Source organism: Fusarium musae, chromosome 2, assembly GCF_019915245.1.
Source record: "Fusarium musae strain F31 chromosome 2, whole genome shotgun sequence".
NCBI lineage: Eukaryota > Fungi > Ascomycota > Sordariomycetes > Hypocreales > Nectriaceae > Fusarium > Fusarium musae.
This window is the reverse complement of record NC_058388.1, coordinates 4072290-4089530: the sequence shown is the minus strand read 5'-3', so window position 1 is coordinate 4089530 and position 17241 is coordinate 4072290. Positions and strand designations below refer to the sequence as shown.

At 48.6% G+C, this 17241-nt stretch overlaps 3 protein-coding genes across 3 annotated transcripts; 2 read left to right on the top strand and 1 right to left on the bottom strand.

The window, feature by feature from the left end:
* Positions 1–232: 232 nt before the first annotated feature.
* J7337_003154 (uncharacterized protein) lies at positions 233–4655 on the top strand (the record flags this gene model as incomplete). Its single annotated transcript, XM_044820872.1, has 9 exons — positions 233–397; positions 465–2615; positions 2666–2819; positions 2870–3202; positions 3251–3333; positions 3386–3520; positions 3571–3803; positions 3852–4321; positions 4372–4655. 9 exons carry the CDS (start codon positions 233–235, stop codon positions 4653–4655), a joined length of 4008 nt encoding a protein of 1335 aa, XP_044685172.1.
* Positions 4656–6296: 1641 nt separating this feature from the next.
* Positions 6297–7368, top strand: J7337_003153 (uncharacterized protein; the record flags this gene model as incomplete). The annotated part of the gene is made up of 3 exons (XM_044820871.1): positions 6297–6345; positions 6433–6730; positions 6789–7368. 3 exons carry the CDS (start codon positions 6297–6299, stop codon positions 7366–7368), a joined length of 927 nt encoding a protein of 308 aa, XP_044685171.1.
* A 3501-nt stretch (positions 7369–10869) lies between these two features.
* J7337_003152 (uncharacterized protein) lies at positions 10870–16663 on the bottom strand (the record flags this gene model as incomplete). The annotated part of the gene is made up of 2 exons (XM_044820870.1): positions 10870–16580; positions 16648–16663. 2 exons carry the CDS (start codon positions 16661–16663, stop codon positions 10870–10872), a joined length of 5727 nt encoding a protein of 1908 aa, XP_044685170.1.
* Between the last annotated feature and the right edge of the window lie 578 nt (positions 16664–17241).

Below are 17241 nucleotides of genomic sequence, written 5' to 3'. Positions count from 1 at the left end.
TCTGTTCTCAGCCTTGCGTCTTGGACTAAGATAGAAACAGACCAATGATGTATAGCGGGGCCAGTTCGGCATATCGGTATGACTCTCCGGGTCAGCCTTGGTCAGGGCACGAGCGCTGAGCCAACCAACGACGTAATCGGGCGTGCGACCTGCAACTTATACGCAAAATTCTTATCTCGACTTTGAGGATTTGTTTGTGTATCATGCGAACCAATTTTCCTTAAACGAACTGATGGATGAAGACGCTCCTCTTAGCCCGGAACCGGGCCAAGATAATGGCCATCGCCGCCATCGCGCATCCAATGCCAATGGCAACGGTCGCGCTGGACTCTATCGAATGAGCTCTAATCAGAGCAGGTCGAGCATCTTTGAAGATGTTGAGATGGCGCATGAGGAGGTAACTATCAAATACTCAAGCCGTTATCGTTATATGTTCGTAAATACTAACGATCTGTCCTTATCAGCTTTTCTCTGGTCCTGTCGCCGAAAGTCTTCCCACCAGTGTATCGGCGTTTTCCCATCGACGACCTCGCGCCGATTCGACCGCCAGCTTCGCCTATTACGATGACGATAACGAAGGATTTCCCGACGATGACGACGCAGAGAGTGTAGCTGTGCAGAGCATTGCTGGCGACTACATCCGGCGCAGCGTTTCAGATATCGGAGACTTGGAATTTGGTGTTGATGGCGCCGAGGAATACGACGAATCCCCAGAACGAGACTATCGCATTTCCGAAGACAACTATGCCCTGCGTAGACATTCATCCGCATACTCTCGCCATTCGGTAAACGCTCATCTCTTGCGACGAGATAGTACAGCTACTGCTGGAAGCTTTCGTCGCCATGGACGTGTCAGTCAAAAAGTTTATCTAGAGAACGAAGATCTCACTATCGTCATCGCCGGTTTCAAGACAAGCAAGATTGGCTCTGCGATCTATATCTCCTTGTGTATCCTTACCTGCGGTCTCGCTTATCTCCTCTTTCGATGGCTGCCCCGGTGGTACGTTGGTCTGCTTGGACAAGCAACCTCGCTTGCAGAGTGCGAATGGGTCGTGATAGAGAACCAGTGGGGTGAACTTGTCACTATGGATGTTCGATCTCAAATTTATGGTCGACCTTTGTCAACAGTCTTCGGCCTGCCAGAGAAATTCTACTCTGACGCATTGGATGAAGATGTTGACCCTATTATTGACGACCTCCGAACACTGGATTACCGCTACATTCGACTGTGCTTCCACCCTCTTAAAGACAAGTTTATGCTCTTTAACGGCTGGAAAGACCCTAACTGGACCGATGTGCGACTGACTCGTGCTGGTCTGGATACCGATGAGAGGGGAGTCCGTGAAGTTGTCTTTGGCAGCAACCTCATCGATATCGAGCAGAAGACAACTGGCCAGCTTCTAGTGGACGAAGTTTTGCACCCTTTTTATGTCTTTCAGATCGCCAGTCTTGTCCTATGGTCCATGGACAGCTACTACTATTATGCGATTGCTATCTTCCTCATGTCGGTTGGTAGTATTGCTGCTACCCTCATCGAGACTCGAGCTACCATGAAGCGCCTCCGTGAGATTTCGAGATTCGAATGTGATGTGCGAGTTCTGCGAAACGGTTTCTGGCGATTCATCAGTTCAAGTGAACTGGTACCTGGAGATGTCTACGAACTGAGCGATCCCAGTTTGACACAGTTTCCCAGTGACAGTCTTTTGCTTACTGGTGACTGTATCGTCAACGAAAGCATGTTGACTGGTGAATCTGTCCCCGTTTCAAAGTTGCCAGCCACCGACGAAACTTTGCGTACAATGGATCTGGGAGCGTCGTCAGTTACCCCTGAGACCGCCAGACACTTCCTATTTTGTGGTACCAAAATCATCCGCGCCAGAAGGCCTCAGGAAGACCAAGGGGACGACGCCGTTGCGCTCGCTCTCGTTGTCCGGACTGGTTTCAACACTACAAAAGGTGCCCTGGTACGGTCGATGCTGTTCCCTAAGCCCTCAGGTTTCAAGTTCTACCGCGATTCATTCCGGTACATCAGCGTCATGGCTATCGTTGCTGCAATCGGATTCTTGGCCTCATTGGTCAACTTCATCAGACTTGGTCTTGCATGGCACCTTATTATCGTGCGAGCGCTCGATCTCATCACAATTGTCGTGCCTCCTGCCCTGCCTGCAACTTTGACAATCGGTACCAACTTTGCTCTTAGTCGACTGAAGAAGAAGCAAATCTTCTGTATCAGTCCTCAGCGAGTGAATGTTGGCGGAAAGATTGATATCATGTGCTTTGACAAGACAGGAACTTTGACGGAAGAGGGACTGGATGTTTTGGGAGTTCGAGTCGTTGATCGCGACTCGAAGAAGTTCAGTGAAATTGTGACTGAGCCTCAGATGCTCTTGGCTGAAGCCACACGACAGAACGCCCAGGATACTTACCGCGCCGCATTGCACACTATGGCCACCTGTCACTCTCTGCGGTCCGTTGATGATGAACTTGTCGGCGATCCACTGGATCTCAAGATGTTTGAGTTCACACGCTGGACTTACGAAGAGGGAAAGCAGAGTGCTTCTGAAGAAGAAGAGGAGCAAGGTGGACTGGCGCCCTCTATTGCACGACCCCCTAACGTATGGCCCCTGCAGTGACCGCGGGAAACGGATTACTGACAGTCTTATAGGGCAACATCGAGCTTGGGGTACAGAAGTCTTTTGAATTCGTTTCCAATCTGCGACGCGCCAGTGTCATTGTTCGACAATTCGGCCAGAAGAGTGGCGACATCTTTGTCAAGGGAGCCCCTGAGGCAATGAAGGAGATCTGCCGCCCTGAAAGCTGTAAGTGTCTCAATAACCTAAGGATACCTACGCCTACTGACCTTTCGCAGTTCCTGACGATTATGATGAGCTTCTGTCGTGGTATACTCACAAAGGTTACCGTGTCATCGGTGTCGCCAGCCGGCATCTCAAGAAGCTTAGCTGGGTCAAGGCTCAGAAGATGAGTCGAACTGAAGTTGAGAGTGATCTCGACTTTGTTGGTTTCATTGTGTTTGAGAACAAGCTTAAGCCCACAACAGCCGCAGTTCTGGAGGAGCTTCTGGCGTCCAACATTGGCGCAGTCATGGTAACCGGTGACAACATCTTGACGGCCATTAGCGTGGCCCGAGAGTGCGGACTCATGGATCGAAAGGCTCATTGCTTCGTGCCGCGCTTCATCGAGGGTACGTTTCAGATTTATGATCTTGTCGAAAGTATTCTAACCTGACCAGGTGATTTCCGTAATGCGGAAGCCAAGATTCAATGGGAAAGTATCGACAACAATCTGTACCACTTGAATGAAAAGACCTTGCTTGTAAGTTCTTGTTGCACCTGTGACCACAATGGATCACGGCTAACATCAACAGCCCCTGCCGCCTCCTCCAGAGGCGGATGCTTCACTACCTTTTGAGATCACCAGCCTGCGTAACTATTCTTTGGCTGTCAGTGGTGATGTGTTCCGATGGATGGTTGACTTTGCGTCGCCACAAGCACTTCAACGGGTCAGTATCCCATTTTCCATCTCCTACTGCCTCTGCTAACAAACCTCTAGATGCTCATCAATGGTAAAGTGTTTGCCAGAATGTCCCCTGATGAGAAGCATGAGTTGGTCGAGAAGCTGCAGAGCATTGATTACACATGTGGCTTCTGTGGTGACGGAGCAAACGACTGCGGTGCTTTGAAGGCCGCAGATGTTGGCATCTCTTTATCTGAGGCAGAGGCTTCCGTGGCCGCTCCGTTCACTTCTCGTGTGTTTGACATCCGTTGTGTATTGGAAGTTATCAAGTAAGTTGAGAGAAGCAAATTGGTTGAAGTAGTCTAACAAGCCTTCAGGGAGGGTCGAGCCGCTCTGGTCACAAGCTTCAGTTGCTTCAAGTACATGAGTTTGTACTCAGCAATTCAGTTCACATCAGTCACATTCCTTTATGCCAGGGCTTCCAATTTGGGAGATTTCCAGTTCCTCTTTATCGATCTCGCGCTTATTCTTCCGATCGCTATCTTCATGGGATGGGCGGGACCTGCTCCGAGACTTTGCCGCAAGCGACCTACTGCGGATTTGGTCTCACGAAAGGTGCTCACGCCTCTGTTGGGATTCATGCTTATTTGCATCTTCTTCCAAGCTGTGACGTATGTTACTGTCAAGGAGCAGCCCTGGTATATTCCTCCTGTGGTGCACAAGGATGAGCCTAGCATTGAGAACTCGCAAAACACGGCACTCTTCCTGTTCTCTTGCTTTGAGTATATCCTCTCGGGAGTTATTCTTAATGCTGGACGCCCATTCCGGCAGCGGACCACACAAAACTGTAAGTCTTCTCAGTCACCACCTTGATAGTGAAAGCTGACCATATTTTAGGGCCATTTGCGATAACCATCTCCATCGCCCTCTTGATAACCGTCTACATGATCCTGACTCCTGCTCAATGGGTCATCGACCTGATGCAGTTGACAGACATGAGCTGGGACTATGAACTGTTCCTGATCGGATTGGGTGCTGCTTACTTGATCGTGGCATGGGCTTTTGAGCACTTCCTTGCGTTGCGACTGGCTCGATTGATAGGCTCAGTCAAGCAGTCAGTGACTGGCAAGGCCAAGAAGCGCAAAGAGTATAAGGTGATTGCAGAGGGATCTCGGATTTAAGTTTGGAGGAAAACAAGCAAGTTGCATAGCGATTGGATGAGAGCAGACTTATGTGAGTATTGATTGAAGCTGTTATAGAGTATAAAGACTGCGAAGGAAGCGTGAAGCGGTTGGTCTCACTAATAAGATCAAAATACAAGAGGCTTGGTTGGATAAAAGACCAATACCAGAATTTTCATGGATATGTTTGCCGAACCAATTCTTCGCTGTGAATAGTAAGGATCTAGAGGCCTCGATAATGTGCATTGTGCCACTGGAGGCAGTCTTTCCAGAAAACACATGAGTCCTTGATAATTTCAGATTTCAGATTTCCCGTCCACGGGGAATACAATTGCTGATAGGGGACATGATACGTTGGCACTCGGAACATCATGCGTATCACTTCGGAACTGTCATTTGATCTTTTTCTTCAATTCAAGAGCCTTTTCTGCCCTATATACACCGCATTGAACCTCCTTGTCCTCTAATATCGACGCCCAATGCCTTCTCTGTTGTAATTGCCGCAGGAATGAAAGTAATCGCACATGGTAATCGTTTAGTGGTCCCAAGGGTGCTTGAGGCCGAGGAGAACGGCACCTGAAGCTTGTGTCAGCCATTGATCTCTCGAACCAACACCTCACAAGAGACCGAATCATTAAAGACGTACCATCCTTCTTCGCCCGGTACATAAGCTATTTCGTTTCATTAGCAATTCATCCGTCTAAACGTTGTAACCCTCGCTTTGATGTACCAATCCATGGTTCAAAGTCGCAAGGTTTTGGGGTGACTCACGAAGAACCACATGCCAGCGCCTAGAGCTGTCGCGGTGAATCGGTAGATGCGGGGGACGTGAGCTACCGGGGGCTTAGGGGGGCCGTTAAAGCTGTGGTGACCGTGACCAGCCATGATGAAATCGGATGTGATAGTCGCTCGTTTCGAGGTTCTGGGCTGCACAGATCGGGGGTGTTAGTGGGGATTGAACTTCGTCGATATATGAAGGCGAGCGGCAAATCGCGATTGACATACGTAGAGACCGAATTGGGGGCCGTGGACGAGACGACGAGGATAGTGATGATACGGCAATAGTCAGTCGTGATGCAGTCGTTGAACCGGGCCAATTCAGTGATGGCTCTGCTTAGGTAAGGAAAGCTTGTGATTGGATAGAACCGATATGTGGTGTCTTACGGTTTAGTGCATTCGCATGCTAATAGTGGATAGAGCGCTGTATAAGAGCCTAGCCCGTCTTGCGTGCATCATCATGAGTGGGGTTCCGCCCACTCTAGTTCCGGCAATCAATCATAGCGACGAGACGAGGTATCCCATAAGATACCACCTTGCGTTTGCGTTTTACAAGAGCTTCGTTGACTTCATACCTAGACTAAGCTTACTTTCATTTTCTCAGCCTGAATCCATTGTTGCCACTCGATTCTCTATCGTTGCTTTCAAGCTGAAAACCTTAACATTTCACCTTCCACGTTGTCCTTCACAAGCTATCGATAGCTGGCTTCCTTGAACGAGCTCCCCACGTTCGCCAAGCAATGACCGTCTAGAGCAATCATCCATCCAACGACATATATATATATATATACATATATATCTTTCAAAGGACCTTCCATTTTTGTGACACGAAATACGCAAGCGAACGTTGCAAACATCTTCGCCATGGCGACTCCAAAGTTCAGCTCGAAATCGCCTACGATTAGACGAATACGTAAGTGACCAGCTCCAAAACATACAACACAAATACCAGAGCATCGTTACCTCGAATCATCGACCCCATAACTAACTAGAGCAATAGTTCGTGAAGCAGCCGAAATCTCCAACTCACCTTCTCCTGATTACACAGCCGAGCCCCTCGAATCCGACCTGTTCGAGTGGCACTTCACACTCAAGGGGCCACCCAACTCAGTCTACAGCAACGGCATCTATCATGGCCGCATAGTTCTTCCACCCACATACCCACTCCGACCGCCTTCTTTCCGCTTCATGACACCAAGTGGTCGGTTCGAAGCCAATCGTGAGATCTGCTTGAGTATCAGTGGCCATCATGAGGAGACGTGGCAACCTGCATGGGGAGTACGGACAGCTCTTGTAGCGTATGCTTTTCTCCTGTTCTTGTAGGGACTACATTAGCTGACATTTCATCTTGTATAGACTCCGGAGTTTTATGGAGACGGATGCTCGTGGCCAGCTTGGAGGTCTTGAAACCACTGACGCAGTGCGCCAACGTCTTGCCAACGAGTCACCTGCATTCAAATGCGGAACGTGCGGCAAGACAAACGGCGAGATCATCAAGGAATGCGAAGAGAGAGCAAAGGAAGCATCATCAAGTGCACAGGAAGTCGAGATCCCGAAAGAGTTGAACATGGGATGGCGAGATGAGATGGGAGCCAAGAAGGAGGGCGAGAGCAAACCCGAACAGACAAGCGACGACGCCGAGACCGCTCAGCTTGCAGAGGGATTTGTTCAGACCGCACCAGATGCCGTCACGGCTGCCAACGATTCTTTGGCCCCTCAACCATCAACAGAGAACCGAAACCCCACCCCGACCCGAACTACACCCCTCCCCGTTCCGGCGGCTCAAGGACTTGTACCACAGGCTGCAGCGCAGGCACAAGCGCAGCAAGCTCGAAGGGCAACAGACGACGGTGTTCCTCTGTGGCTTGATCGAACTATCGTTGTTTTGGTGGTGCTTTTGGTGGCCCTTGTTCTCAAGATCATCTTTGCTGTGTGATTGCGAATTATAGGTTTTCGTATGTTATTGTCGGCATGGCGTATGGTGTTTTTACATTGATCAGTCAGTTAGGGGCGAATTAGATATCCGGTCAATTTGAGTCCGATGTGACTACCGTCCTGAACGTGAGGCAGGGGTCTTGTGTACTATTAACGTTACTCGAATATCCAACCCCAGTGAATAGATGACTTTGGTCCACTCGATTGGTAGAAGAGGCAGACCTTGCTGGGGCATTCTAGTCTTTTTGATGTGAGGCAGTCAAACACATTGGGATTTTGTCTCTCAGATAGGGGCTTTGCTGTGGCCACAGAAGCATCAGCATTCACGGCAGGCCAGACTCACCTGAAAGTTAATGTTCCTGGCGCCCCGATAACGAGAGCTCGAAGGCGTTTGCAATATATGTTTATGTGCGCAGGCTGAACCTCGTTTCAACAAAAATATAAGAGACACCAAAACCCCTATCGTAAAAGTCAAATATACCTGCCGACGCACAATTTTCTACGGTAACCTCCCATCCATCTCTACCATGTTTGGCCGTGAACATAATCGCTTCTATAGAATACCTCACCTATCCTACACATAAACACCATCAAAATGACCGACACTGATCCTGAAGCCATCCACTCCCAAGTCTTCCTCGACCCCTGGAAGTTAAGGATGGCTAATCGCGGGTATTACATCCAGTCCAGGATTCTACACGTCCCCGATCGATTCTGTTTCTTCTCTGCTGGCCCACCTTGGCTCAGGTAATGGATGCTGAGGGTTTCACCAGGCTATTGGCGTATTTATCTATCCTGGGCACCTTGGAAGCATTGATCCTTGCTTATTTATGGTGGAACGAATCCTTTGAAAGGTTTATGGTCTATGAGTTTTTGGTGACAAACTGCGAACTCATCGTGGGCGTCTGGATTATAGGATGTTTCGCCCATTACAACAAGCGTGGTCACGACGAGGGGTTCTGAACTGCGAGCACTATGGCAGAAAAGAAGTCTTAGGCAATGATGAGTTGGTTGAGAAGGAGAATCACAGTTGATCTGATCAATGGTGTAGTTGTGGTTGGCACAGGGTCCCAAGAGGCCGTCATAGTTCAGTCTGAAATGGTCGTCATAATCCAGTTTGCAACGACTTCTGGTACATACGACCATACCTACCAGAAAATACGGGATCCCGTCCGCTCTCCCATAGTCAAGCTGGTAAGGGGCGGATTAGTAGTTGGGTCGGTGACGACCAGCGAATCCCCGCTGTTGTATGTTTTTGCCAATTGCAGAACCTGCCACTTTTCTTTTTACTCTTTTAATCACAAGGAGAATGCTAGTCAATCTTTAGAAGAAGTTACGATAATCTCATCCTAAGTTCAGGATCTCCAGTCCAAGTCCCTGGATCATTTTCGACTTTGTCTAACAGCTTTCACCAGTATTAAGTGACAAGTAAAACAAAAAGACGTTAACTGGATGAACATGCAACTTGACTACAGAAGACGTCTATCTTAATTTCTCAGGATTGATCTGTCAGAGAACATTTCTGTGCGTCTTTGTATTGGGTGGTCTCCCTTTATATGCTTGGACATGCCTTATGCATTCTTGAAGAACGTTGACACTTGATGTTGGTGCTTGGTGATTGGGGACATCGAGTTTTGAAGGTCTTTCTCCCGTCTCGAATTTTGAACCGGATTGTTTCTGTTTGCGGACTGTTTGTAAAGTGAACTCGCTTTCGTCCTTGGACAGGGAGAAAGCGGATCTGTCTGCGCTGGTGACTGACTTGACTGTATGCATTCTGTCCGACTCTACTGAATGACATTGACTGATGGAGCCGTAGTCTAATACTCTCGCCTTGAAAAGACTGGCTCTCCTCGTTGGCCATACTCTTCCACTATCTGCCAGTTTTTGACATTACCAGGGTTCTCTCCTCCAGGGTTGCTCGCACATTTTATATTATAGTCCGCAAGAGAAGTTCTGAAGCAAAGGAACACAATGCAGATCCTCTGAAGGAATATTAACATCTTGGTAGCATCAGCCGGCTATGATCTCCCTAAAAGCTGAAGGTCGGACTGATAAATATGCCACATAAGCACAATACTATCAGGGGTTATGCCGGTTTCATTGATCTTTTCGGCGATTTCGTGGACATCCAGTTTCTGTAGTTGTTTACGGAAAGCATATAATCGCCAAGATACAGTGGGATGTTGTAATATATAGATATAGAAAGCGTGTCTTGCTGCGAGACGCAGTCTTGGTTTCTGCGTTTCTGCCATGACGAAGCTGAGTCGAGACGTCAATGTCAGATCAGTTGCTGATGAACTGGCTCTTCCTGGAAATTTCTTGGCTAAGTTGACGAGAACGAGAGTTTCTCCGGAGACCTTTCTTATGACGGTGATCCATCCGTATAGCAGAGCTCCGGTAACTGTATACCATATCTCAGCAGCAAAGGGGCAAGCTTTCACCGCCAATGTCGCCCGGCCTCTTATATATCTTTCATCAGCACTTCACTGCTCTCCAGCTGCGGCTTCAAACGTGCTTCTGAGATTCTGTAAGAGGATGAAGTTTCAGTCTTCAAAAGTCAGCTTGATTGATCCACCTGAAAGGCATGTACTCACCATGTCATGAGCATGATAACTCCAACCCCTATGATTTCAGGGGCCTCAAGAGGTCGGTATCTTCAGATGAAGAAGAGTTAACGAGGCAGCAAATATGTCACTGCCAAACCCGCAGACATCTTATTTTATGTCTCATTTTCTACTTTCTGAGAGTTAATCCCAGTTTCGAGGCAGTTCTGCTCGAGGTGGAACCTGTGTTGCTTAACTGCCTCTCAATAGTACGTAACCATCGGCCTGTTGCTTGGCCTTTACTGCTAGAGTTGTGTGTGAATATATATATATATAAAAGCAGACGAGACTATAAAAGGGAGTTTGAGATGTGATGGGAAAGGAATAAAACCAGAAATGGGGGGAGTCGTGATTTTATACCTCAAATCAGCAAGTTTGCGAGTTGTTGTCAGCTCAGCAGCATTTACTAATATCACTATCGATTTGCTTCTACTGTTTTCGTTATTCTGTAGCTAGATCATGTCAAAATCTCAGTTTCATATCTTGAAAAGTGCAAAGTTGGTATTGATATGACTGCTTGGTCAATCTTTATAAGGGGCAAACTTCACAATATTTGACACTGGGCAATATTAGATGATTGGCTATAGGAAGCCTGGACACAAACAGTAAATATCACAAAGGCAATCACCGTATTTCCTGCTATACACGTCTGTTGAGCCCAATTACTCTCAAAGCGTGACAAACGTGAACCAAGCGAGGAAGAGCAACACTAAAGCGTGTAACTCACGTTGATGCTAACAATTGTGGATGAAAGTGATGTTCGCCCTCCTACATAAGACACAAAGTTGTGACAATTATATCTTCTGGAGATATTAATTACTATGGCAAACTATAATGGTTTGACTTTCATCCCAGTTTCCTGTCGGGGACTCCTAATTAGCAATGTATTTTAACAATTCTCACTCTTCCACTTCTCTCCTGGCTTTGAGCTGCCGTCCACATTGCCACGGTACAGCTAGCCACCACCACTCTCCCACTCTCAGTCCAAGGCCATCCTCGTCCTCTTCGAGCACACCAGTTTTTATGCCCCACTCCATGATGAGCTCGGCCTCAAACTCTTCCAGGATTGGCTTGAGTGCGTTGCACACGCCCTCGATCGTAAGATATCCTCTCGTAGCATATACAAAACAGAAAGCTCCCAAAACGTCCATCCACCGCTCTGCATCTCTACGCCCGAAGAAGTCAACCCATTGTGGAAGCAAGTGCTTTGCAGTGGGTGGTCCCTCATTGATGCTCTTGCGGATGACATCCACGTCCTCATCATACTTGTATGAGTCTGTGGGGGTTGCTTCGATGTTCCAAAAGTAGCTGTCTTTCTTCAACTTGCGCATCTCGTAGTAACCCGGGCGGAAACCCAGAGGTATATGAGGCACATTGACTGGGGTGAGCTTGATCCTCTCACTCGCGTTCAGATTCATGAGCGCCATCACAGCTCCGTCTTGGAGGTTGAAAGGAACCTGATAAGCTTCACCACGCCGGAAGGTCGCATCCAGTTTTGACTTGAAGTCTGCAGCATCTTGGTACTTTGTTCGTTGGGCAAGTTTCCCAAGTACGTGCCCGAAGGCTTCGTTCAGTCTGAACGGTCTTCCGGACAGAGGCGGTCGTTTGCTCTTGCAAATGATGCGCTGTGCTGTCAAGACATCGATGGCTTCCTTCAGCATGGCATTGATTTGGTCTTGATCACCGTCTGCTAGTGTTCCAAACTTTTGTTGTATCTGGTCAACTGTGTAGCGACTCTCATCTGTGCAGCAGAGAGATCTCACCCAAGACCTCGCAATGACCTCATTCGTAATCTTGACTTTCTGATTCAGGCCACTGAGCATCGTGTCAACAGTGACAAATGCCGGGGACGTGACAGCCTCGAACCGGGCAAAGACAGATGACTGAGGATTGTAGAATTTCTCCCGTGGGTCTTCTTCCTCGTGAGTAGCAGCTGCAGAGGTGGAAAAGTTGTCTTCGAAGTAATGCCTTGTCGATGGCAGGTCAACACCCTTTCTGCGAGGCAGTTCAAGGGTCCATTCAATCAAATTGTCCCAGTCATAGTCCATAGGATCGTCAAAGTCGAATTCCGGGAGCTCATTCTTAGAGTAGGCAACTATGAACCGATCTTGGAAATCCTTGGTTAGCTTCCTGACATATGCACCCTGGTCTCTCCGGGCATCGATCCAGAACCGGCGGATATCCTTAAGGGCAAGATTAGGGAAAAGCTTAAGGAGTAGTCCCCAATCAACAGACTTGTCGGCACCACCAAGGAGAACACGAACAGCGACCAAAGCAGCTAGAAGACGCTCTGAGTCACTGTCAACGGAGCTTGGGCCCTGCTGGTCATTCTGGCCTTGCTGTCTCTGCTCAGCTTCCTCGGGAATGGGCATCAGAGCTCGTGTGACCAGGCGCACACGTTTGACTCTTGGTTGTTGTGCTAGTTGCTGGCGACTGATGGACGCTCGAGGTCGACTGACTGAGCCTCGACCGACACCTCGGCCTCTCGATTGGCGGCCAGCGCCACGAGCAAGCTTCTGTTGCCTGTATGCTGGGAATTCGGGCCATTCAGTGCTGTCATCTTCCTCATCGGACGAAGTGTCCAACAGAAGAGCACGGTCAGGAACGTCTCCTGGGAAAGACGTTGGGGTAAGCTGCCAATCCAGGGGCCAAGAAATTTCAGGGGCTGGAGTCTCAAGCACTTGATCGTCCCTTTCGCTCGAGAATGAGATGAGGATGTTGTGAGGGCCGGCTGCTCCAGGCGGTGCATTGATGAATGATTCCGACCACGCTCGCTCCAGGTCCATGCAACAGTACAGCCTCTCAATGAAGCACCGGTAAGGGTCAAGAACATCTTGACGCTGGAGCTTATCACGGTTGAGTGAATGCGCTTTCCTATCAATCATGTCTATCATAGACGACCAGGCAAACCAATTCGAGTCAGGAATCCATCCCGTCAACGTGTAGCTGCCATCTTGCATCTCGAAATCCTGGAGTGTAATACGTGGCCAGACACCGTCGTAGCCGGAAACAATGATCGGCTTGTCAAAATTAATCTCTCCAGAGAAAGAGCTGGAAAGCCGTTGCTCCAACGTAGCCCTGAAGTCATCGGTGAAATAGCGTTCGGATCCTTCGATACCATCCTCCTCCAAACATGTGTTAGGGTCCAGAAAATGAAGGGCTTCAGGAGCACCTTGAGAGGACTCAAAGTGTTCATAGCACATTGGCTCTCCCATGTCGCTTTGCCACGCCCGGGACCTTGAAGCGCGTCCATCTGCAAACATGCTTTTGCGTTTTCGACCACGCTTTGCAGGCGGCGGGAAGTCTTCTCCATCGTCATCATACTCATCCAAAGCCCGCTTCTGGGCGGCTCGTGCCACGTATACCGGTGCATCTAACATCTCGACTTCTTCAGGGAGATCTCGTCGACCCCGTTTCAAGAGATCACTATCAAGTTGAGCATCGAATGGAGGGGGAAGATACAGATCTGGATGGGCTTCTTGAATCTTCTGAGCCACCTCAGAAGCTTCGGGAGAAAAAGGATCAACCCCAGCTGTGACTACCAAATGGCATTTCTCAGTCACACCTTTCTTACTGCGAAATGTGAGCCAATGTTCGGCCACAATTTTGTGCTTCAATAGTTCTCTGAATGCAGCCTGATACGAGCGGATTTGTGGCACTACCTCAGGAAAGGCTTCGACCCATCGGATACTGATGGCTGTCCACAAAGATTTGCCTCCTGGGAAAACCCCTTGATTCTCTGCCAAGATATTTTGTATGATCTGGGACACACGGCTGTTGATGACAGCTTTGGTAATAGGGGTATCGGTGACCATAGGCGTCTTCGGTTTCACAGAAGAGCCTGCCGCGCTAGGTGTACCATTGGTAGAAGGTTGGATAGGCTGAGGCTGTTCGTTTTGAGGAGTTGGGTCTGGATGAGATCCGTTTCTTTGGAGTTTAGATCGAGGCGTCTTGGGAGACGCTCCTACGAGGCTGAATCGATCCAATGAACTAAGAACCGGGCGCAATTGGCTGTTCTCGCCTTGCACAAGGGCACCATTAGTACCGTTAATAAGTGAGAGCTTTTTAGGAGAGTCGAACATTGCAACTGGAGGTCGTTGTAATTCCGGGTTGACTTGAAATGCCTCTCCTTTGAAACTTAGGGTTGGCCTTGAAGACCAAGTTGGCCGGGCTGCTATTGGGCCGCGTACTCTTGATACTGGCATCGGTGTTGTTATATCCTCATTTTCTAGGCCTGGTCCTTTGCCTTCGCCACGAGCCTTTCCGTCCCTTTCACCTTCATTGTTGCGAACCTCTCTTCCGGTGTTCTCATTATTATCGTGGCCTTTGTCTTTTTCCTGAGATACTTCTCTTCCTTCGTTGTCCACAGCTCGTCGGTCTGGCTCCTGTGATTCGTCAACAGCAGGTGTCGCAGTGTCTTGATCTTCAACTTCTATAGCCGATTCTTTTCTTCCGCGTCGAGTTGGTGTCACTGTAGAAACATCAAATGATGGATTACAACTCGTCTTTGACTTGGTCACATGATAAAGCAGGCCATTGTCATTTTTCCATGCTCTGCCACATTTTTCGCAAACCCAAGGCCGTGAGGAATTATCATTTTCAGTGGCTTGTTCCGTCGTTCCTTTTGGCCTATCCTCACCCTTTTTCGGTCGGCCGCGTTTCCTCCCGGTGAGGAGGCTCTCGGTAGCGTTACTGTGTTCCAGTTCATCATCAATGTCCATTCGGTTATTAATTTCTTCGTTCTCGGCATCAGCATCGACGGTCCTGGTCTGGACTTTCCTAGCGGAAGATCTTGTTGGCCTAGTTCTCGTTTGCCGTGTAGGTGTCGCCACATCTGGCTGTGCCCTCGTCAGAAGTTCTTTGAGGGCTGCCGGTGGGACTTTAAGAGTCACCACAAGGGTAGCAGCCTTTTGAGGTTCAGATACAGCATCGTCCCGCTGGTCTTCATCTATCTCAGGTGGCGCTAGTGATTCAGCTGCTGGTGTCTCTGGAGGTAACTCGGGTTCTTGAACAATTGTTTCTGGAACTTGCGGGATGACTACTTCTTCGGTGGCTTCATCGTCTTGCACAACCTCCTCTTGTGGTGGGACTTCTGGTGTTGGAGCACGTCGTTTTCGGCCTCTTTTTGCCTTTTTTGTTGGTGTAGGCTTCCCTTTCTTAGCTTTGAAGGCCCTAGGGCGGCCCACTGATTTTCTGTTGGCCATTCCCATGCTGCAAAGCTCTGCCAATGTTGGCGAGTTCTCATGAGATATCGATGACGAGGATAGCGAGGAGAACCCATAGACATCTGCCGGAGTCGGTGTTGATTCTTGGTCAGCGGCATCAGCTGGTGTCTGAGGGGCATTCGGTGCAAAGTAACGATAAGAGGCAACCTTTCCAGATCTCGTATGTTCGCTATAAATCTGAAAGTGGGCCAGGTGAGGTGGTTGTAGGCCAGGAACCGCCAATGCTGTGGTCATTGAGGACAGATGTCGGCTGTATGAAGGGCCTAACGTCAACGCATAAACATCTGGGTTTGTAAGTCCAACATCTCCTAGGCGTTTTGCCATCTCGGCGATTATGACGGGAATCGGCTTATCCAAAGACCAAGGCGGTGATTTGGATACTTCGGAAACGTTAGAGGCTTGACCTATGAGTTGCTTGTTCCCATCATAACCATCCAGGTCCGGGTTTCTTGGAGTCTTGCTCTTTCTTTTGCCTGTTGAAAGATACAGAGACCAATCTTCTGCGTTGAGGTCTCGGACATATTTGACACAGTCCTTGAATACCTTTTCTCCCAGCTTCGCTGCTACATATTGAATAACGCCTCGCTGGTTGAGAAAGCGACATACTTTGGCCAAGACTTTCATTTGCCAACGCATTCCCAATACACCAAGCTTGGATTTCATGTCTTTCATCTGGAGGACTCCCCACTCCTTGACGATAGCCATAATGGTTGTTGCCAAGGCAATATAGTCAATAGATTCACCAGTCCATCGTACGCGCCAAGGGACGGGTTCGAGATCTTCGACAAGGACTTGCCGAGTTAGTGTCATGTCTGGCCGGGCCTCGTCTACACCCTCGCCATCTTTTGGTAAAGGCGGAGCGAATAGCTTCAGCCACATTTTACTCGTCTTTGTGCCGCGTACAAGTGTTGTTCTCTTGACAATGTATCCTTTCTTAAGGAGACTATCAGTTCTTTTTGGCACGCTGCGCTTGTCTTGATCTGTCAGACGCCCAAGATCTCCTTGAAGAATACCTTGGGTAGTAGTCGAGGCTATGCCCAATAGTAGCATCCATTCAGACTTGGGGACTCGCTTGTAGTCCACTGCATGGCCGGTAAGAGACTCCCACATGGTATCCTCAGAGGCGTAGACCCGAACATGGTGGGGTTCTGTAGGCTCTGCATTTTGTCCAGGGGTGTCGCCAGCAGATGAAAGTGCCAGCACTTGGTCTAGAGTTAGGTGATTGTACTCGCGATCAGCGCCGACAGAAATATCCCGTCTCGCAGTCAGCCAGCTCCAAATGGTCGCGGCAGTGCGGGCTTGCACAGCGGAATCACCCTCAGATATTGATTCTGTCTTGGTTGATGGATGATGTATAGCTTTCAAAACACCATCCACAGGGCAGCCTAGAGTGAAGCAGTTAGTGATTGGTACTTGAGTAGCGACAGGAATTAAAGTAATCAATCCATGAACTTGCCTTCTTCGCCATGGCATGAGATATGAACCAAAAGGCCCGCGATCAAGCCTTCGAGCTCGGATGCCATGTTATTACACGTATCCTACAGTTCATTCTCAAGTCGATGCGACGCGTAAAAAAAAAACTTGACGAAATTGGTCTGGGGCGAATTGAACTGATGAGCCCCAGCAGAAAGATCTTGTTGCTGCACGAAAGAATGATGAAGTGGGGATGGCGGGACCTGAAAGGGTGGAGGACTCAAAGAGCCGCATGAGCTAGGGCGAAAAAAACAGATGACATAAGCATCTTTCCCCAAATTCAAATTCTCGAGTCATACCTACTAGGTACTAACCTTAGTTACGGAGTACAATACAATCATGTTCATTTAAAAGTCAACTGAAACCCAACAGGTGAAACACTATAGTGCAGGTCTTGAGCTTCTAGTTTTCCTTCAAATGGTTAGGTCAGGTAGAAGATATTTCAAAAGATTGCTTAAACAAGAATTGCCAAATTGTCAACCGGTAATATCTTAGCATGATCATTCGTAATAGTATTGGACTTCTGCAAAAAGAACCTGGGTAGCCATAGTTGTTGATATTACACAAACACAT